The 23,783-nt window shown below is 37.3% G+C and overlaps 1 protein-coding gene across 1 annotated transcript in view; it reads right to left on the bottom strand.

Moving 5' to 3' along the window:
* Positions 1-23,783, bottom strand: part of TMCO1 (transmembrane and coiled-coil domains 1) — a 65,264-nt gene that overhangs the window by 10,537 nt on the left and 30,944 nt on the right. Inside the window, exon 6 of the mRNA XM_081491343.1 lies at positions 10,848-10,992. Within this exon, the coding sequence (XP_081347469.1) occupies positions 10,848-10,992 (145 nt within the window). The remainder of the gene's footprint in view (positions 1-10,847; positions 10,993-23,783) is intronic.

The following is a 23,783-nucleotide window of genomic DNA, read 5'->3' as shown; positions in this document are numbered from 1 at the left end:
AAGGGAACAGCTACCCACTCCAGCATTCTGGCCTGGAGAATTCCGTGGACAGAGAAGTCTGGTGGGTTACAGTCCATGAGATCCCAAAGAGTTGTACCTGACTGAGCGACTAACATTTCTTCAACCTCATAACACATTCCCCCTCTCCCCTGCCATTTTAAAGTTTCTGAAGTAGGAATGTGTCTTAAAATCTATTATATGATCAGTACAGTGCTATTTCTGCTTTTCCTTGAAAACTCTTAAATCAATGATGAATCATATAATCAATAACATCCTACAACATGAAAAAAATGTCATGGATAAAACCAGACTCCCAAATACTTACATGTGAATCAGTAATAAGTCATAAAATTTCCCTAGTTTAGGTTTAAAATTTAATCTTTTTAAAATCTGCCTCCACTCTGAATGATTGCTGCTGCTGCTAAGTCGCTTCAGTCATGTCTGACTCTGTGCGACCCCATAGACAGCAGCCCACCAGGCTCACCTGTCCCTGGGATTCTCCAGGGAAGAGTACTGGAATGGGTTGCCATTTCCTTCTCTTGATTAGTTTAAGAGAAAAAGTTTTAAATATACTTCTATATCCTCATATTTGATAAAGATTTTTTTAGAAGTGATGCTGCAGGTAGAGAAAATTAACCTTTTGATTTCAAAAGAAACAAATTCCATGAGGGCAATGACCATCATTATATGTCAGTTTTTTTTTTTTTTTTTTTACAACTAAGCACCCAGCACAGAGCCTGATACATATGTGTTCAATTTTTAGTAAATGAATAAAGGAACAGAGGAATCAATCTATCAAGGAATTGTCACTACTGCGATAAGTTATCTTACAGATGAGGGAAAAATTACTGAAGCAGATAGATACCCTTATTCAACTTAATATTATACCTCTATCATAATAAGGGGGCATGTTATGATAAGTAAGTGTTAGCAGCTCAATCATGTCCGACTCTTTGTGACCACATGGACTGTAGCCCACCAAGCTCCTCTGTCCATGGAATTCTCCAGGCAAGAATACTGGAGTACGTTGCTATTTAGTTCTCCAGGGGACCTTCCTGACCCAGGAACTGAACCCAGGTCTTCTGCATTGCAGGCAGCTTCTTTACAATCTGAGCCAATGTTGTAAAGGGAAGCCCCGGTGTTATGATAATCACATGACAATGATATATAAGTTAGCAGTTGTTTTTGTTTGTTTTTCTCAGTTGTTCTTATGGTGGTGCTCTTTTTTAACCAGTTAGTACACTCCTACCCTTGGGGTATTGTCATGAAGGGACTAGAGCTAGTTGATTCAATCACACTATCACTCTCAGTAAAGGAAGTGGATTCTAGTTAACACTATAGAGATGTTATTAACTGACATATGTAAACGCCATAATCTTTCATAAGATTATGGTCTCAAACTGGTGGTAAACTAAGACTTACGATTAACAGTACTGGGTAAAAATGGTGACTAGTTATGGAAAACAGTGTGCTGTTGCCTCAAAAAAATTAAACGTAGAATTGCAGTATGACCAGCAATTCTACCTGTGGAATATAAATGCAAAAGGAAGTGAAAACAAGAACTCGGACATTTATATACCTGTGTTTACAGTAGCATTTCTCACAACAGCCAAAAGGTAGAAGCAGTCCAATCGTCCTTTGGCGGATGAATAGATTAAAAAAAAGGTATATACATACAATGGTAAGTTTATTCACTCTTAAAAAGGAAGTAAATGCTCACATATGCTACAACATGGATGAACCCTGAAAACATTCCAGTTACAAAACGACGTAAGTATGATTCTACATTTATGAGGGCAAATTCACAAACACGAACAGTCAAAATCACAGAGACAGAAATTAGAATGGTGGTTGCCAGGGACTGAGGGGAGAGGATAATGGAGATTTAGTGTTTAATGGGCACCGATTTTCAGTTTGGGAAGATGAAAAAATTCTAGAAATGGATAGTGGTGATGGTTGTACAACAACACACAATGTACTTAATGTCAAAGAAATAAACAATTAAAAACCGTTAAAACAGTGTATTTTATGTTATATTTATTTTATCACGATAAACGAAAAAGATTAAAAGTACTGGAATTACTGAGTATAGGAAATCAGAAAGTAGTTTCTGGGCATAAGAGAGCACTGCCTTGAGGATTCCTTGGGAAAACTGCTACCAGGGGCAGTCACACTGACAAATTTAAACCTTGAGACTCTCCAAGTATGACATGTATGTTTTGACGCACTCCTTCATATTCTTTTACTCTAGGATCTCAGATAACATTGTTTAACCCATCCTATGGCACCTACATTCCAAAAGACCTGATTAGCTACACAAGGTGTGAAGAAAGGCGAAGCATCCCTAGTCAAATACAGATGTTCAAATTTCAAAGAGAAAATATTAATTAATAATTTGACAGGGATTCACCCTATTCAAATACACATCAAATTCAAGAATTATCGTTCACCTCACTGCAATCTTACAACCCTCTAGCTTCTTAGTCTTTGAAAAAAATGGGGAGGCAAACTTTGATCTCAAATGAATCCATGTTTTCATGTTTTTTCTCATAAAAATCACACAAAAGTTGGCAAAGAACAAGAGAGAAAAGAAATAAATAAGGTATGCCAGTATTAACTCCAAATGGATTGAACTATGCTTATATAAGAAACTATATACAAAACTAACAAATAGTAGAAGAAAATAAAGATGAATTTCTGTATAACTTTAATAAAAGACTAATAAGAAAAAACCCCAAAAAACTCCAGCAAACAAAATTTTGCATGGCAAAAACCATACTAAGCACAGCTGAAACACAAACAACAGTTTGCAAAAATTAGTAGTAACTTAGAGCACACAAGGCTACACTCCCTAAGAGCTAAAAGTTAAGAAAATGACCAACAACCCAATAGTGAAATAGGCAAAAAGCATACGGTGTCTCATTTACCAAAGAAAGAAAAAAATACATGAGTAGCTCTTAGACAAATAGAGATGCTCGTTCCAAATGCAAATTAAAACTACAATGAGATAGCAATTCTTACCTATTACACAGTAAAAACGCCAAAGTTCGACAATTTCTACTGGAGGTTGGGGGCAATTATGGATTTTCATACATAGCGATAGGGAGTAAAAAGTGGTATAACCTCAATTTGCCAAGTTTATAAGTTTATATTTGTGTACAGTATCTACTGTTTTGTTTCACACATGCCTTTTAGGTGCATACTATGTACTCTATATAGATTCTTTAAGGTATATATAGGAAATTAAGAAATCACTACCTTAAAAGAGTTGGGGAGGAAAGGATAATATAGATGAAAATTACAAGTAGACAAAAACAAATGAAAAAATCCTGTAGTGTAAGGCAGAGTATGACCAATCATTTTAGAAACTTGAATCATTCTGTTAGTTTCCTCATTGCTTAATCAACTTGACAACCTCAACACAAAAACAATTCATTATGTTATCTCAAAATTACTTCATGCTACAATATATATCTGAAATCAAGTGGCCTATTTCTTCGCCTAAGAATGGTCTCATTGAGGGAATTATATTCTATACTCTGAAAGCCTCATATTTTATGATGGCTTGTTTCACAGGCATCTACAGAGTCAAATCTTATGTAACCTAAGATCCTAAAAAGCAAATAAAACAACAAAAGAAAATATGGAAAGAGCAAGTGAATAAGGATTTCAATTAAAAGAAAGAAGCATATATTCCACAGAAAAACTTCAAATGCTAATCTATTTCAGACTGGATATAAGTTCAGAATCCTCCTGTTAGTATACATACTAAGAAGTGCGGAAAGGAATACAGAAACTTTTGGCAGCTAATAAAATAAAAATTATAAAAGTAGGTCATTTTAGGGATTTTTCAAAGATTTTTAATATCTCAGAATATCTATACTATAGCTCTATGTACTTTTCTCTTATTAATAACAGTTCAGAGAACTGGACAAGCAGAAATTAAATGTATGAACATACATCCTCCTTGGCTGAAAAGAAATACTGAGTTTCTTTGTTTTTCTTTTTTGCTCCCCATTCTCTCCTCCCACCCTTTTTGGGGTATTCAGTAAGCAATTACTTCATTAAGCTCTAGTAGTCTAGTATCTGTAGATATTCTTACTTTAACTTTATAGGACATATTACACACTCTTGGTTCTCGGGAATAGCATGGTTGGCTGCTCTATCGCCTGTTTTTAGAAATAAAGTTCCACTGGAATACAGCCACACTCATTCACTTACTTATTTTCTAGGGTTGGTTTCATAACACAATGTAAGAGTTTGCAAAAGTCTGCCTGAACCCTGTTAACTGTTTTTTTGTAAATAAAGTTTTGTTGGAACATAGCCGCACTCATTCCTTTACATATTGTCTAGGGCTATATTCATATTATAATGGCAGAGTTGAGTTGCTGTGATAAAAATTGTATGGTCTGAAAAGTAAATACAAAAATATCCATCACCTAGACCCATATAAAGTAGTGAGTAAATAGAAAGTTTGCTGACTACCATGGTAAATGACCTCATGAAATAAACTGCTGAACATACACCTCACCAGAATTTCTGAAATAACTGAAAGGAGTTTAAAGACTAGCTTGAGCTGAACTTTCTCAATGATCATTTTTAACATTTATTTCACTTTAAAAAATGCTACAGTTTTCAGATGGTGATTTCTAGGTAATAATGCCCAGGTAGCAGTACAAATGTAAAAAGGCAAAATGGTTTTCTGAGAAGGCCTTACAAATAGCTGGGAAAAGAAGAGCAGTGAAAAGCAAAAGAGAAAAGGAAAGACATACCCATATGAATGCTAAATTCCAAAGAATAGCAAGGAGAGATAAGAAAGCCTTCCTAAGTGAACAAAGCAAAGAAATAGAGGAAAACATCAGAATGGGAAAAACTAGAGATCTCTTCAAGAAAATTAGAGCTACGAAGGGAACATTTCATGCAGAAATGGGCACAATAAAGAAAAGAAATGGTATGGACCTAACAGAAGCAGAAGATATTCAGAAGAGGTGGCAAGAATACACAGAACTATACAAAAAAGTTCTTAATGACCCAGATAACCATGATGGTATGATCATTCACCTAGAGTCAGACAACCTGGAGTGCAAAGTCAAGTGGTTCTTAGGAAGGAAGCATCACTATGAACAAAGCTAGCGGAGGTGATGGAATTCCAGTTGAGCTATTTCAAAACTTCAAAGATGATGCTATTAAAGTGCTGCACTCAATATGCGAGCAAATTTGGAAAACTCAGCAGTAGCCACAGAACTGGAAAAGGTCAGTTTTCATTCCAATCCCAAAGAAAGGCAAGGCCAAAGAACGTTCAAACTACTGCACAACTGCACTCATTTCACATGGTAGCAAAGTAATGCTGAAAATTCTCCAAGCTAGGCTTCAACAGTACGTAAACTGAGAACTTCCAGATGTTCAAGCTGGATTTAGAAAAGGCAGAGGAAGCAGAGATCAAATTGCCAACATCCGTTGGATCATCGAAAAAGCAAGAGAGTTCCAGAAAAACATCTACTTCTGCTTCACTGACTATGCTAAACCTTTGACTGTGTGGATCACAACAAACTGTGGAAAATTCTTAAAAACACAGGAATACCAGACCACCTTACCTGCCTCCTGAGAAATCTGTATGCAGTCAAGAAGCAACAGTTATAACTGGACATGGAGCAAAAGACTGGTTCAAAATTGAGAAAGGAGTATGTCAAGGCTGTATACTGTCACCCTGTTTGTTTAACTTTTATGCAGAGAACATCATGCAAAATGCCAGGCTAGATGAAGTACAAGCTGGAATTAAGACTGCCAGGAGAAATATCAATACCCTCAGATATGCAGATGACACCACCCTCATAACAGAAAGCAAAGAGTAACGAAAGAGCCTGTTGATGAGGGTGAAAGAGGAGAGTGAAAAAGCTGGCTTAAAACTCAGCATTCAAAAAAATGAGATCACGGCATCCAGTCCCATCACTTCATGGCAAAATAGATGGGGAAACAATGGAAACAATGACAGACTTTATTTTCTTGGGCTCCAAAATCACTGCGGCTGATGACTGTAGCCTGAAATTAACAGACGCTTGCTCCTTGGAAGAAAAGCTATGACAAACTTAAGTGAAGTGAAAGTTGCTCAGTCCTGTTCGACTCTTTGTTTGTGACCCCATGGACTATACAGTCCATGGGATTCTCCAGGCCAGAATACTGGAGTGGGTAGCCATTTCCTTCTTCTAGGGATCTTCCCAACCCAGGGATCGAACTCAGGTCTCCCTCACTGCAGGCAGATTCTTAACCAACTGAGCCACAAAGAAGCCCAAGAATATTGGAGTGGGTAACCTATCCCTTCTCCAGTGGATCTTTCTGACCCAGGAATTGAACCAGGGTCTCCCATATTGTAGGTGCATTACTTACCAGCTGAGGTACCAGGGAAGTCTAGACAGCATGTTAAAAAGTGGAGACATTACATTACCGACAAAGGTCCGTATAGTCAAAGCTATGATTTTTCCAGTAGTCATATATGGATGTGAGAGTTGGACCATAAAGAAGGCTGAGTGCTGAAGAATTGACGCTTTTGAACTGTGATGCTGGAGAAGACTCCTGAGAGTTCCTTGGACTGCAAGGAGAACAAGCCAGTCAATCCTAAAGGAAATCAGTCCTGAATATTCACTGGAGGGACTGATGCTGAAGCTGAAGTTCCCATACGCTGGCCACCTGATGTGAAGAGTCAACTCATTAGAAAGGATCCTGATGTTGGGAAAGGTTGAAGGCAGGAGGAGAAAGGGATGACAGAGGATGGTTGGATGGCATCACCGACTCGATGGATATGAATTTGGGCAAGTTCCAGGAAATGGTGAAGGACAGGGAAGCCTGGCGTGCTGCAGTCCATGCAAAGAGTCAGACACGACTGAGTGACTGAACAACAACAACAACTGTGAGTTTCCTGGTGGCCTATCGGTTAGGATTCTTTGTTTCACTGATGTGGCCTGAGTGTAATCCCTGGTCAGGGAACTGAGATCCCAGAAATCTCGAGAGACGGCCAAAAAAAAAAGAAAAAAACCCCTGGGTTTCCTTGATGGCTTAGTGGTAAAGAATTCGCTTGCCAGTGCAGGAGACACAGGTTGGATCCTTGGTCTGGGAAGATCCCATAGGCGGCAGAGCAAAACTCAGCCCGAGTGCCGCAACTGTTGGGCCTGTGCTCTAGAGCTGAGGACCTGCAACCATTGAACCCACGTGCCGAACTGCTGAAGCCTGCGTGCCCTCAAGCCTGTGCTCTGTAGAAAGAGAGGCCACTGCAGTAAGACGCCTTCACAATGCAATGAAGAGTAGCCACTGCTTGCTGCAATTAAAGAAAAGCTCGCATGGCAACAAAAACCCAGCACAGCCAAAAATAAATAAATAAAATTATTTAAAACAACAACAAAAAACCTGCCAAAAAACTACTGTGAGCAATCACAAACATAGTAGTAACACCTTTGTAACTAAAATAGAATTGCAACACATGCAATTAAAAGAGAATTGTTCCTTGTTGCTAAAGGCAGAATGTATACATCATTGTATTTTATTAGTATTTTCAGTTCAGTTCAGTTGCTCAGTCATGTCTGACTCTTTGCGACCCCATGAACTGCAGCACGCCAGGTCTCCTTGTCCATCACCAACTCCTGGAGTCCACCCAAACCCATGTCCGTTGAGTTGGTGATGCCATCCAACCATCTCATCCTCTGTCGTCCCCTTCTCCTCCTGCCTTCAATCTTTCCCAGCATCAGGGTCTTTTCCAATGAGTCAGCTCTTCGCATCAGGTGGCCAAAGTACTGGAGTTTCAGCTTCAACATCAGTCCTTCCAATGAACACCCAGGACTGACCTGCTTTAGGATGGACTGGTTGGATCTCCTTGCAGTCCAAGGGACTCTTAAGAGTCTTCTCCAACACCACAGTTCAAAAGCATCAATTCTTCCATGCTCAGCTTTCTTTATAGTCCAGCTCTCACATCCATACATGACCAATGGAAAAACCATAGCCTTGACTAGATGGACCTTTGTTGGCAAAGTAATGTCTCTGCTTTTTAATATGCTCTCTAGGTTGGTCATAACTGTCCTTCCAAGGAGTAAGCGTCTTCTAATTTCATGGCTGCAATCACCATCTGAAGTGATTCTGGAGCCCAAAAATATCAAGTCAGCCACTGTTTCCACTGTTTCCCCATCTATTTGCCATGAAGTGATGGGACCAGATGCCATGATCTTAGTTATCTGAACGTTGAGTTTTAAGCCAACTTTCTCACTCTCCTCTTTCATTTTCATCAAAAGGCTCTTTAGTTCTTCTTTACTTTCTGCCATAAGGGGATGTCATCTGCATATCTAAGGTTATTGATATTTCTCCCAGCAATCTTGATTCCAGCTTGTCCTTCCTCCAGCCCAGCGTTTCTCATGATGTACTCTGCATATAAGTTAAATAAGCAGGGTGACAATATACAGCCTTCACGTACTCCTTTTTCTATTTGGAACCAGTCTATTGTTCCATGTCCAGTTCTAACTGTTGCTTCCTGACCCGCATACAGGTTTCTCAAGAGATGGGTCAGGTGGTCTGGTATTCCCATCTCTTTCAGAATTTTCCACAGTTTCTTGTCATCCACATAGTCAAAGGCTTTGGCATAGTCAATAGAGCAGAAATAGATGTTTTTCTGGAACTCTCTTGCTTTTTCGATGATCCAGTGAATGTTGGCAATTTGAACTCTGGTCCCTCTGCCTTTTCTAAAACCAGCTTGAATATCTGGAAGTTCACAGTTCACATATTGCTGAAACCTGGCTTGGAGAATTTTGAGCATTACTTTACTAGCGTGTGAGATGAGTGCAATTGTGTGGTAGTTTGAGCATTCTTTGGCATTGCCTTTCTTTGGGATTGGAATGAAAACTGACCTTTTCCAGTCCTGTGGCCACTGCTGAGTTTTCCAAATTTGCTGACATATTGAATGCAGCTCGTTCACAGCATCATCTTTGAGGATTTGAAATAGCTCAACTGGAATTCCATCACTTCCACTAGCTTTGTTTGTAGTGATGCTTCCTAAGGCCCACTTGACTTCACATTAATATTCTGGCCCTTGTTATAGTTTTAATATCTCATTCTTAATCAAATTTAAGAGCAATATTCCAGTTATCGATGACCTCTATGAAACCAACAAAGAGAATCACATTGTCACTGTCTTGGGTTTTACCTGGGATAAGCCAAAATGCTAAAGCATTTCAAAAGATGTAGTACACACCTCAGTTACACAAGATGCTGGGAAAGACTGTGGGTAGGAGGAGAAAGGAGAGACACAGGATGAGGTGGTTGGATGCTATTACTGACTCAATGGACATGAGTTTGAGCAAACTCTGGGAGATAGTGAAGGAAAGAGGAGCCTGCTGTGCTGCAGTCCATGGGGTCGCAAAGAATCATACATGACAGAGTGACTGAACAACACTACAAGAATACAACTTCCTGCTGGACACACCACTTAACTGCCCCACAGACAACTCAAACAGCATGTCTTCCAACCAACCTACTTCTCTTTCCTCTTTTCGCATCCTCCATTTGGTCACCAAAGCCATAATGTTGAAGTTACATTAGTTTCCTCTTTTTCACATTAAATCAGTCATTAAGTTTTGCTAGCTTACCTCTATATATTTCTCAACTTTGTCCCCTCTTCAATCATTTCAGCAATGTAATAATTGAGAACACAATGATTTTTTACTAGACTACTCTAATAGTTTTCTGTTATTTCTGCATGTGGTCATGTCCCCCTCACATCTATCCTTCAGAAGCAGTAAGTATCAGAAAATGATTCCAGGAAGCCTGAAAACTTGGTTGCATTTAACATGCAAAAGAAGAAGGTGGGAAGCATCTGGATAGAAGAAAGAATATTCACAAAAAGCAAGTCTGGGTGAGTGGAAAATGAAAACTGCCAGAGAAGTCAGAATGGTTGGAGTGCTGGATGAGGTGAGAGATCAGGTAGGGAGAGCATTAAGTGCTAAGATCATGAAGATCTTTGTGAACTTCAAATTATAATTCCATTTCCTATTGATTCACACATGTCAGACCAATCAAAAAACCTGATGCCACAGACAATATTCAGAGGAAGAAGAAAAACAACTCTGAATCATTTATGTAACAAACATTGAAATAATCATATTCATACTTATTGCATGTGTCAACCTCCCCACTATAATGCCTACTGAATGACAGTATGTTCGAACACTGAATAATGCCCTGAAATATGAAGGGTTCTACAGCAAGAGACTTTAACCTCTCTTATTTTTTAAAGTCCCATCTCAAAAGCCACTTTATTATTTCAACCTTGCTGCCTGAATCGTCTGCCACTAACTGAATGCTAAGTCTCTCTTCCAGGCTCTCACAATCCCATCTGACTAAGTTTTCACTCTTTCTCACTATGAATATCTGATCATCATGTTGCCTGAATGTAAATTCTACAATTCAGAATTTACCTCAACTGTGACTAACTTAAAGTCACCAAATTATTACATTTACTTGTGTTTATGAAGTGCCAAAAGGCACTGGTGAATAATAAAGAAGAAATGATAGTGGGAAGGCAAAATCTACTCTTTTCTACCTTTAGATAGCCACAATAAAGAAGAAACTTGAGAGCTTTCTTCAAAGGAAGATGAAAACCATGTGTGACTTTATGACTACGTTCCATCCCTAGGCATCAGTGATCTAAATCTATATACATTTAAAACAGTTTCAGATGATACTCTGGAATTCTGAAACAAGCAACTGAAAGATCTCAGTAGCAACAGGTAGACACTTCCAGTATTACAGAAACAGACATTAATTGTGAGAGCAAGAAAGGATATACATATTAAATAGATGATGTGGTCACTCACCTGTCGAATCGACATGGTACACAGAATATACAGGAAGATGAAGGAACAGTCTGTAGTGTCATCCCCTAGCAGATTTCGGTGAGACAGTCCTTGGATATAGGAAAGGGGGGTGAAAGGGAGCTTTGCCACCACTCTACCATCAAATCTAAAAAGGAAAAAACAGAGAACTGTTATTTTCAGAAGACTGACAAACTTAGTTCGAGAAGAATCTGGGACAGAAACAGAACTTTAAGTCCCTTGATCTCTAAAAAACCAAGAAATGGTGATATTCTATAAATATACTTGTAGTATAAGGATATAAGGAGATTTTTTTTCCCATTAATGTTTTTCTAAACTAGAGAGTCTTAGTTTTTTCAATATCAGGATATTTAACACGCTGAAAAAGTATTGAGGACTCCAAAAAGGTTTTATTTAGAGGTTTCATCTATTATCAATATTACTATTAAGTAAATTAAAACTGAGAAATTTTAAAATCTTTGTCAAATCATTTAAAAGACAGCAATACTCGGTATATGTTAACACAAGTATTTTTATGGAAAATAACTATATTTTCCATACAAAGAAAGAATTCAGTGAGAAGAAAGGCTTCTTCCTTCCTCCCCTCCAATCTCATAGCTGCTTCATTACTTGGGCTGTTACAATATTATATACCCTATGGAGCCTTTAGAAAATTCCACCATACATTCATGAGAGAATGAAAGTGAAAAAGGCAAAAACAAAAAAAATCTCAGAATTATTACAATAATTTTTACCTCAAGGACCTCCTAAAAGTCTGAGACTGTCAGCATTCCCCAAACCACACTTTTGAGAAGCACTGTTCTAAACCATGACATCAATAAGATTTTAAGAATCCTCTTTTCCAAGAGTCAAAGGTTCCCAGTATACACCTTAAACATGAAATTCACAGAATATACACGGTGGTGAATGAAAAATAGTATACATAATATTCTGAGATAACTTTTAACATACTTCTAATATTTGAAATTAATTCCTTTTATTTTTTCTAAAACAGAAAAGAAAAATGTTTTGAAAAGAGAAAAAACTTATAAAAAAACTAGAAGTATATATCAGTGTTTATTTTGAGGTGCTGGGGATATGCGCTTCTTTTATACTTTTCAATAAGTTGCATAATCAGACAATGAGAATTATAAAGTTAATGTGATTAAGGATAGTGATACTTCACAATATTAGAAAAATGTATGACCACATCAGTTAAATTATCCAAATAAAGTCTTTACTTCCAGTTAAAATGTCTAGAACATTTGCTTTTAAAAAATATGTATTTATTTTATCCATTTTTGGTTGTGCGAGGCCTTCACTGCTGCATGTGAACTTTCTCTAGCTGTGGTGAGCAGAGGCTAGTCTCTGGTGTGACACATGGCTCCTCACTGCGGTGGCTGCTCTTACTGCGGAGCACAGAGCCAGATGCAGACTTCAGTAACTGCAGCACCTGGCTCAGCAGCTGCGGTTCCCAGGTTCTGAAGCACAGGCTCAATAGTTGTGAAGAATGGTATCTAGAATGCAGGTTCAGTAGTTGTGGTACATGGGTTTAGTTGCTCTGTGACATGTGGAATCTTCCCAGACCAGGGATCCAGCCTGTGTCCCCTGCACTGACAGGCAGATTCTTATACACCGTACCACCAGGGAAGTCCAAGAACATTCCCTTAAAAAAAAAAATGCTTGGTATTTAGAATGTTTCTACAGAGGGAGAGGGAAAAGAGAGGTAGCATTACTACCTTTTCCTTTGGAGAAAAAAAATTCCTAAATATCCATCCATATAAACTACTGAGAGCTTCTTACACAGTTGAACTCCAAAGAAAATGGAACAAAATGAAATTAACATATTCTATAAATACATATGATTATCTACTTACTACTTTGAACTGCCTTCCTTAGTATATATCTACACAGGAAAGGGCTCAATCATGAAGTGCTGTTACTTGGATATGACAAAAATATTGAAAGATCCACAAGAAGTAATCATTCTTGTCTACTAACCTCATAAAAGCAAAACAAAAGAAATAACTTTTCCAGGAGGAGATAATTCCCATTTACTCATAAGAAGTATGATATATAGTTGTTGCAATATTTCCTGGTTATATATATGCTGTTTACAGTATGCTGGTTCTACATATGATACTCTACTATTTTTCTATAAAGTTAACTGTGAGAAGCAGGGCTGAAATAAATATAGACAAAAATGTTTATCCTTCTTATTGCTAACATATGCACCCCCAAATTCACCTTCTATAGTCATTTTATTTCTTGTTATTTTTAATTTGAAATTGTAACCAAAACGAAAACCTTTTACAACTAATAAATGAATTCAGTAAAATTTCAAGACAGAAATCAACCTACAAAAATCAGCTGCACATCTATGACCTATTAAGTGAAGTGAAAGTCGCTCAGTTGTGTCCAACTCTTTGCGACCCCATGGACTATACAGACCATGGAATTCTCCATGCCAGAATACTGGAGTGGGTAGCCATTCCCTTCACCAAGGGATCTTCCCAACCCAGGGATCAAATGCAGGTCTTCCGCATTGCAGGCGGATTCTTTACCAGCTGAGCCACAAGTGAAGCCCAAGGATATTAGAGTGGGTAGCCTATCCCTTCTGCAGAGGATCTTCCCAATCCGGGAATCAAACTGGGGTCTCCTGCATTGCAGGCAATTCTTTACCAGCTGAGCTATCAGGGAAGCCCTATACAAAAAAAAAAAAATCCCATCTACAACAGCATCAGAAACAAAAATACTTAGGAGTTTTTGTAATTAATTTATTTAATCAAAGTTAATCAAGGAAGTGAAAGATATTTACACTAAAAACTGTAAGACATTGATAAACAAACTGAAGATGACACAAATATATGGAAAGATATCCACACTCATAGATTGGAAGAATTAATATTGTTAAAATGTCCATACCGGGACTTCCTTGGTAGTCCAGTCGTTAAGAATCTGCCTTGCAATGTGAAGGCTGTGAGTTTGACCCCTGGTTGGGGAACTAAGATCCCACGTGTTACAGGGGAACTAAGCCTGTGCGCTACAACTACTTAGCCTGAGCACCCCAACAAAGATCCAACTAGCAGAATAAATAAATAAATATTAAAAAGAAAAAACATGTCTATACTATCCAAAGTCATCCCTAGATCCAATATAATCTCTTATCAAAATTCTACTTTTCACAAAAATAGAAAAATCAATACTAAAACTCATATGGAATCACAAAAGATCTTGAATAGGCAAAGCAGTCTTGAGAAAGCTGGAGGCATCAAACTTCCCGATTTCAAATGTGCAGTCATCAAACAAATATGACACTGGCATAAAGACAGACATGTGGACCAATGGAACAGAATGAAGGGCCTAGAAATAAACCCTGTCAACTAGTATTTGACAAGGGAGCAAAGAATTCTCAAGGGGAGAAGAATAGTCTCTTCAGTAAATGATGCTGGGTAAACTGGATATTCACACGCAAAAGAATGACACCAGACCCCTATCAAAAACCATCCACAAAAATTAACTCAAAATGGATTAAGAACTTAAACATGAAATCTGAAACCAAGAAACTTCTAGAAGGGAACACTGGGAAAAAGCTCCATGACACAGCTCTTCGCAAAGATTTTTTGGATATTACACCAAAAGCACCAGCAACAAAACTCAACAAATGTGTCCACATCAAACAAAAAAGCTTCTGCTCAGCAAATGAAACAACAAAATGAAAATGCAAACTATGGAATAAGAGAAAATATTTGTAAACAATATATCTGTTAAGGAGTTAATATCCAAAATATATAAGGATTTGTACAATAGCAAAACTCTCCCAAATAATCCAATTAAAAACAAGGCAGAGGATCTGAATAGGCATTTTTCTGAAAAAGACATACAAATGGCTAAGAAGTACATGAAAAGATGGTCAATACTACTAACCATCAGGGAAATGCAAATTAAAGCCATGGGATTTCATCTCTCACTTGTTAGAATGACTATTACCAAAAGGACAAGAGATAACAAATGCTTGGAACTATTTGTGGGAATGTAAATTGGTACAGCCACTATGAAAAACAACATGAATGTTCCTCAAAAAACTAAAAACAGAACTACCATATGATTCAGAAATCCCATTTCTAGCTATTTAGCCAAAGGAATTGAAATAAACTACTATCTCAAAGAGATCTGTACTCCCATGTCACTGCAGTAGTGTTCATAATAACCAAGATATGGAAACTACCTAAGTGCCACCGACAGACGAATGGATAAAGGAAATATGAATACGCGCGCACACACACACACACACACACACACACACACACACACACACACACCTCTACATGTATATGTATACTGTATACAGGTCTGACAGAGAAAGACAAATACTGTATGACATCACTTATATGTGGAATCTAAAAAAAAGCTTAACTCTTAGAGAACTAGATTGGTGGTTGCCAGAGGATGGGAAGTGAGAGAAACAGGGAGATGTTGGTCAAAGGGTACAAGCTTCCAGCCTTAAGATTAGTAAGTTCTGGGCATCTAATGTACTGAATAGTAATTATATTTAATACTACTGTATTATATACTTGAAAGTTGCTAAGAGAGTAAATCTTGATTAGTCTTACCACCACAACAACAAACTGATATTTATGTGAAGGATTTGTTAACTAAACTTATTGTGGTAATCATTTTGCAATGTTGCACCAACATATGTACCAAACTATCACTTTATACATCCTAAATGTATGCAGTATTCTATATTATATGTCAACTATATATCTCAATAAAGCTGGGAAAAGCCTTTTAAAAAAGAGAGAAGGGACTTCCCTAGCAGTCCAGTGGTTAGGACTCCACACTTCTACTGTACAGGGGCATGGGTTCCTGGCTGGGGAACTAAGATCTCACATGCCGAGTGGCACAGCCAAATAAATAAATAAAAGTAAAAAAAAAAATTTAAAGAAAGAAGAGAAAATCTTTTATGTTCTATAAGTAAATTATTCATTTACGTGAACCTGAAAATTTAGTATGAATTGAGACTTCAGACCAGCCACAAAAATGAATTAAAAAAAACCCTTCAAATTAAGTTTTTCAGGAGATTGGAAGCTTGCTACAGGAATAGCTAAGTGAATTGGTGTCTAGCCTAATAATGAAAAGAGCTGGGGAGAGAAAGAAAAAAGTACAAAGAGATACATGGCTTATAATAGGTTGATTATTTCTCCAGGTGTACTTACTCTCTGCAATTCCAAAGGGAAGGACCACTACTTACGAACAGAACAAGAAGGTGTATTTTGGCCCCCAAAAGGAACCACTTTCAAACCCTACATACTACTGATAAACAACATTATGTCAGAAACCATCAAGCTCCTCACTGTTGAAAATAATTAAAAAGAGGATGGAAAATTATCTGCTAGAGGTATTATTGGAGGGATTTCTGTACTGACACAGAACTAATGTGTTAAATGACTTTAAAGATCGCTTCTAAGATTATAATGTTTCAGCTGTATGGAAATAATCCAGAAGAGAAATTAAACAGAAATAAATAATTGATAATAATTAAATATAGTGCCTCATATTGCTTCTCTGGCAATCTAGGAGCTCAAGTCCTTCCCATATAGTCTAAGCAGAGGCTTTTTTCTTATCAACACATTTTAAGATGAAAATGGTTATTATAGGCAATGCATTCCATTCTACAATAAACAGATGATCAAGGTGAAACTAAGAGAAATTATGCTAAAGAACAGTGATTGTTCAGTACAGTCAAAATATGTACCAGACCTTTTTTTTAAGACTTTTTTTGATGTGGACCATTTTTAAAGTTTCTACTGAATTTGTTACAATATTGTTTATGTTTTGGGTTTTTTTGGCTGCAAGGCATGTGGGCTCTTGGTTTCCCAACCAGGGGAAACCCCTGCACTGAAAAACAAAGTCTTACACTGGTTAAGTCCCAAAATATGCATTAGACTTTTAATTTCACATGAGGGCTTATAAAAATAGTTATAGCCTTTAACTTCTAGGTGCTCACAATCCTAGATACAAGAAATATATATATATATATTTATATATTTATTTATTTATTTTTAAATGTACAGGACACAGATATCAGGAAAAAGATAAAACATGAATACAGTCCAGTAATCATGCTCTTTGTTATCGATCCAAAGGAGCAGAAAAAGGGGCTGGAAGCACCAGCGGCTGAAAAAAAAAAAAAAGGAGCAGAAAATATGTTCACAAAAAAACCTACACACAGATGTTTCTGGAAGCATTATTCATAACTGCCAACTATAAGTTACAATGGTACCTCATTATTACCCAAATTCCTAGTTTACATTAGGGTTCACTCTTGTTTCTTTCTTTTTTAGTACTTATTTACTTATTTGGCTGTTCTGAGTCTTCACTGTGGCATGCAGAATCTTTAGTGGCGGCATGCAGGATCTAGTCCCCTGACCAGCGATTGAACCGGGGCCCCCTGCATCGGGAGCATGGAGTCTTAGTCACTGAATGACCAGGCAAGAACCATTCTTGGGTTTTAATAAATGTATAGGAAAATGTATCACCATTAAGTATCACACAGAATAATTTTACACTAAAAAGAAAAATCCTCTGTGCTCTGCTTATCCATCCCTCCCTCATACCTGATTCCTGGCAACCACTGATCTTTTTACTACTATCTCCATAGTTTTGTCTTTTCTATAATGTCATATAGTTGTAATCATATGGTATGTAGCCTTTTCAGATTGATTTCTTTCACTTAATAGCATGCATTTAAGTTTCCTTCATGTCTTCACATGGCCAACAACCTGTTTCTTTTTAGCAATGAATAATATTCCACTGTATGGATATTCCCACAGTTTATCCATTTAACAACTGATTGCTTCCAAGTTAATGACAATTATCAACAAAGCTGTGTGAAAGTTTCTGGGTGGACATAAGTTTTCAACTCATTTGGGTTCACTTGCACTTTTTATTCTGCATTACTCTATATTGTGTGAATTTTTTAGAAGTATTTGTGTCTCACTAGCATAAGAAAATTCTTGTTTTAGAATTTTGGAATCAAAATTCTTTGGTTCTAATGTACATTCCTGGTTAAGATCTACTGCATAAGCTTCAGAAGCTACGTGATATATCATAAACTGGTCATTTCAAATCATCAGGGAAAACATATTATTTATTCCCTACCTAGTACAAACAACAGCTAAGAGCTTGGTAAAGTTGGAAACTAAACACCAAAATAAATTACAGATGAAACAAAATTTAAATATAAAGAAGAAAAAACTATATAATCTGGTATAAGAAAGGTACTATTTATACAACAGAAAAGAGACATAAAAATTAATATTGTCCATGTATCTCCAAAAGGAGAATTTAACAGTCTTAATATGCAAAGAATTCTTGTAAAAAGAAAATAAGGGGAAGAACATGAACTAGAAATTTAGAAATAGTAAAAGCATAATAAATAAATGAAAAGATGCTAAACCTCACCAGAAATGCAAATTTAAAAAAATATTGTTTTTCAACTATTAGATTTACAAATATTAAACAGATACATAATTTCTAGCAATGACAAATATATACCAAAAGAACTATTCACAAGCCCTGAGGACAGTAATCTAAAAACATAAATTAATAAAAACTTTTCTAGGGGAATTTCCTGGTGGTCCAGTGGTTAGGGCTCTATGCTTTCACTGCTATGGTTCCAGGTTCAATCTCTGGTTGGGGAACTGAGATTCCCCAACACCACAAACCACAGCCAAACAAAAAGCAACATCCTAGAGAACAACTTCTATCAAAACTTTACCCAAGTAATATTTGTAGGATATACATGGGGAAAAAATAAGTATATATATACTGGTGTATATACTACCTGTGAAATTTCTGCATGAAGATTTATAGAAGATTAAATACGTAAGTATTCCATTCCATTCAATGGAATACTTACAATAAAAATGATTATGCAAAGTTCACATGTACTGTATTTTAAAAATTATCATGGGGGACTTCCCTGGTGGTCTAGTGGTTAAGAAATCTGCACTGCAATGCAGGGGATGAGTGTTCAGATCCCTGGTTGAGAGCTAAGATCCCACATGCTACAGAGCATCTAAGCCTGTGCCCCACAACTACTGAGCCCACGTGCTCTGGAACCTGCACACTACAACTAGAGAGTCCTTGCACCATGATGAAAGATTCCACAGGATGCAGTGAGGATCCAGTGTACCACAGCTGACACTTGACATAGCCAAATAAAATAAATAAACATTTTAAAAAATAAGTAAAAATTAAAAATTACCACAGGTAATTATAGCAGACTACAAAACAGCCATTTTGGGTTATAAAAATTAATACATACAAATATCTAAATGTTTGTATATATACAGAAAAAGTGCAAGCCTTGAAAGCACATGCACTCTATTTCAGGGAGGCAGAGTGATTTTTACTTTACATTTTATACAATTATATACTATTGGAAATTTTCCAGTAAGAACCTATTCAATAATTAAGAGAAAAAAATGTACTAAGAAATTCCCTCTTAGAGGAAAAATATGACATTGGGAGAAAAATACATTGGAGAGACTTCCCTGATGGTCCAATGGTTAAGAACCCACCTTGCAGAAGGTATCTAAGAAGATACAACAATTATAATTATTTATGCATGCAATATAGGAGCATCTCAATACAAAAGACAAATGCTAACAACCATAAAAGGGGAAATCGACAGTAAAACAATAATAATTGGGGACTTTAACACCTCACTTACACCAAAGGACAGATCATCTACATAGAAAATTAATAATACAAGCCTTAAAGCATACATTATACCAGATGGCCCTAATTGATATCTTTAGAACATTACATCCCAAAACAGCAGAATCCACTTTTTTCTCAACTGAACAAAGAACATTCTCCAGGACAGATCACAACTTGGGTGTCAAATCAAGCCTTGGTAAATTTAAGAAAACTGAAATCCTATCAAGCATCTTTTCTGACCACAACACTATGAGACTAGGTATCAATTACAGGGAAAAAACCTGTAAAAAACCCACACACACATTGGAGGCTAAACAACACACTTCTAAATAACCAAGAGTTCACTGAAGACACTAGAAGAAAATTTATAAAATATCTAGAAACAAATAACAATGAAAATATGACAATCCAAAACCTAGTGAAAGTTGCACAGTTGTGTCCAACGCTTTGTGACCCCATGAACAATACAGTCCACAGTATTCTCCAGGCTAGAATACTGGCATCGGTGGCCTTTCTCTTCTCCTGGGGATTTTCCCAACCCAAGGATCGAACCCAGGTCTCCCACACTGCAGGCAGATTCTTAACCAGTTGAGCCACAAGGGAAGCCCAACAATACTGGAGTGGGTGGCCTATCCCTTCTCCAGTCGATCTTCCCAACCCAGGAATCAAACCAGGGTCTCCTGCATTGCAGTGGATTCTTTACCAACCTAGAGGATGCAGCAAAAGCAGTTCTAAGAGGGAAGTTTATAGCAATACAAACCTACCTCAAGAAATGAGAAAAACATCAAATCAACAACCTGATTTTACACCTAAAGTAACTAGAAAAAGAAGGACAAAAACCCCAAAAGATAGTAGAAGAAAAGAAATCATATATATCAGAGCAGAAATAAATGGGAAAAAATGAAGGAAACAATAGCAAAGATCAATAAAACTAAAAAAACTTTGAGAAAATAAACAAAATGGACAAGCCACTAGCCAGACTCAGAAAAGGGAGAAGACTTAAGCCAAAAAAATTAGAAATGAAAAAGGAGATGTTACAACAGACAATGCAGAAATACAAAAGATCATAAGAGGCTACTATGAGCAACTATATGCCAATAAAATGGACAACCTGGAAGAAATGGACAAGTTCTTAGAAAAGTACAACCTTCCAAAACTGAACTCAGAAGAAACAGAAATCATAAATAGACCAATCACAGTCACTGAAATTGAAACTGTGATCAAAAATTTTCCAACAAACAAAAGCCCAGAGCCAGATGGCTTCACAGGTGAGTTCTACCAAACATTTAGAGAAGAGCTAACACCTATCTTGCTCAAACTCTTCCAGAAAACTGCAGAGGAAGGAAAACTCCCAAATTCATTCTATGAGGCCACCATCACCCTGATACTAAAACAAGACAAAGATACCACCAAAAAAGAAAACAACAGGCCAATATGAACACAGATGAAAAATCTTCAGCAAAATTCTAGCAAACAGAATCCAACAACAGATTAAAAGGATCATACACCAGGATCAAGTGGGGTTTATCCCAGGTATGCTAGGATTCTTCAATATATGCAAATCAATCAATGTGATACACCGTATTAACAAACTGAAAGATAAAAACCATATGATCATCTCAATAGATGCAGAGAAAGCTTTCAACAAAATTCAACACCCATTTATAATTTAAAAAAAAAAAAACCTCTTTAAATTAGGCCTAGAAGGACTCTATCTCAAAATAATAAAGGCCATACACAACAAATGCACAGCAAACATTTCCCAATGGTGAAAATCTGAAAGCATTTCTTTTATGATTAGGAACAAGACAACAGTGCCCTCTCTCATCACTATTTTTCAACATAGTTTTGGAAGTTCTAACCATGGCAATCAGAGAAGAAAAAGAAATAAAAGGAATATAGATAGGAAAAGAAGTAAAACTCTCATTGTTAGGAGCATACAAAATCCTAAAGATGCCACAAGAAAATTACCACAGCAAATCAATGAATACATTGAAGTTACAAAATACAAAATTAATTCACACAAATTCCTTGCTTTCCTATACAATAACAATGAAAAAATCAGAAAGAAATTAAGAAAACAATTCCATTCACCACTGCAATAATAAGAATAAAATACCTAGAAATAAATCCATCTAAAGAGACAAAATACCTGTAAGCAGAAAACTATAAGACATTGATAAAAGAAATCAAACACAACACAAACAGATGGATATATGTTCTTGGACTGGAAGAATCAATACTGTGACAATGAACTATACTGCCCAAAGCAATCTACAGATTCAAAGCAATTTACAGATTCAATGCAATCTATCAAATTACCAAATATGGTACAGTTCACAGAACTAGAATAAAAAATTATACAATTTGCTGTTGTTGCTCAGTTGCTAAGTCATGTCCAACTCTTTGTGACCACACAGACTGCAGCACACCAGGCTTCCCTGTCCTTCATCACCTCCCAGAGTTTGCTCAAACTCGTGTCCATTAAGTCGGCGATGCCATCCAACCATCTTATCCGTCATCCCCTTCTGTTCCTGCCTTCAATCTTCCTCAGCAACAGGGTCTTTTCCAATGAGTCAGCTCTTCGCATCAGGTGGCCAAACTATTGGAGCTTCAGCTTCAGCATCCGTCTTTCTAATGAATGTTCAGGGTTGATTTATTTTAGGATTGGGTGGTTTGATCTCCTTGATGTCCAAGGGACTCTCAAGAGTCTTCTTCAGCACAACAGTTCGAAAGCATAAATTCTTCCACATTCAGTCTTCTATACAGTCCAACTCTCACATCCATACATGACTACCGAAAAAACCATAGCTTTGACTATATGGACCTTTGTTGGCAAAGTGATGTCTCTGCCTTCTAATACGCTGTCTAGGTTTACTATAGCTTTACTTCCAAGGAGCAAACATTTTTTAATTTCATGGCTATAGTCACCAGCCACAGTGATTTTGGAGCCCAAGAAAATAAGGCCTCTGACTGTTTCCATTTTCCCGCATCTATTTCCCATTAAGTGATGGGACCTCAGATATGCAGATGACACCACCCTTATGGCAGAAAGTGAAGACGAACTAAAGAGCCTCTTGATGAAAGTGAAAGAGGAGAGTGAAAAAGTTGGCTTAAAGCTCAACGTTCAGAAAACTAAGATCATGGCATCTGGTCCCATCATTTCATGGCAAATAGATGGGGAAACAGTGGAAACAGTCTCAGACTTTATTTTTTTGGGCTCCAAAATCACTGCTGATGGTGATTGCAGCCATGAAATTAAAAGATGCTTACTCGTTGGAAGGAAGGTTATGACCAAACTAGACAGCATATTTAAAAGCAGAAACATTACTTTGCCAACAAAGGTCCATCTAGTCAAGGCTATGGTTTTTCCAGTGGTCATGTATGGATGTGAAAGTTGGACGGTGAAGAAAGCTGAGCACCACAGAATTGATGCTTTTGAACTGTGGTGTTGGAGAAGACTCTGAGAGTCCCTTGGACTTCAAGGAGATCCAACCAGTCCATCCTAAAGCAGATCAGTCCTGGGTGTTCATTGGAAGGACTGATGTTGAAGCTGAAACTCCAATACTTTGGCCACCTCATGTGAAGAGTTGACTCATTGGAAAAGACCCTGATGCTGGGAAGGACTGGTGGCAGGAGGAGAAGGGGACAACAAAGGATGAGATGGCTGGATGGCATCACCGACTCAATGGATATGGGTTTGGGTAAACTCCGGGAGTTGGTGATAGACAGGGAGGCCTGGCGTGCTGTGATTCATGGGGTCACAAAGAGTCGGACATGACTGAGCGACTGAACTGAACTGAACTTAACTGATGGGACCAAATGCCATGACCTTAGTTTTATGAATGTTGAGTTTTAACCCTGCTTTTTCACACTCTTCTTTCACCTTCATCAAGAGGCTCTTTAATTACTCTTTACTTTTTGCCATTCGGGTAGTATCATCTGCATATCTTAGGTTGTTGATACTTCTCCCAGCAATCTTGATTCCAGCTTGTGAGTCATCCAGCCAGCATTTCACATGATGTACTCTGCATATAAGTTAAATAAATAGGGTGACGATATACAGCCTTGACATACTCCTTTTCCAATTTGGAACGAGTCCGTTGCTCCATGTTCAGTTCTAATTGTTGCTTCTTGTCCTGCACATAGGTTTCTCAGGAAGGAGGTAAGGTGGTCTGGTATTCCTATCTCTTTAAGAATTTTCCACAG

Source organism: Giraffa tippelskirchi, chromosome 5, assembly GCF_054371585.1.
Source record: "Giraffa tippelskirchi isolate mGirTip1 chromosome 5, T2T-mGirTip1v1.2.pri, whole genome shotgun sequence".
NCBI lineage: Eukaryota > Metazoa > Chordata > Mammalia > Artiodactyla > Giraffidae > Giraffa > Giraffa tippelskirchi.
This window is presented reverse-complemented; position numbering and strand designations above follow the sequence as displayed.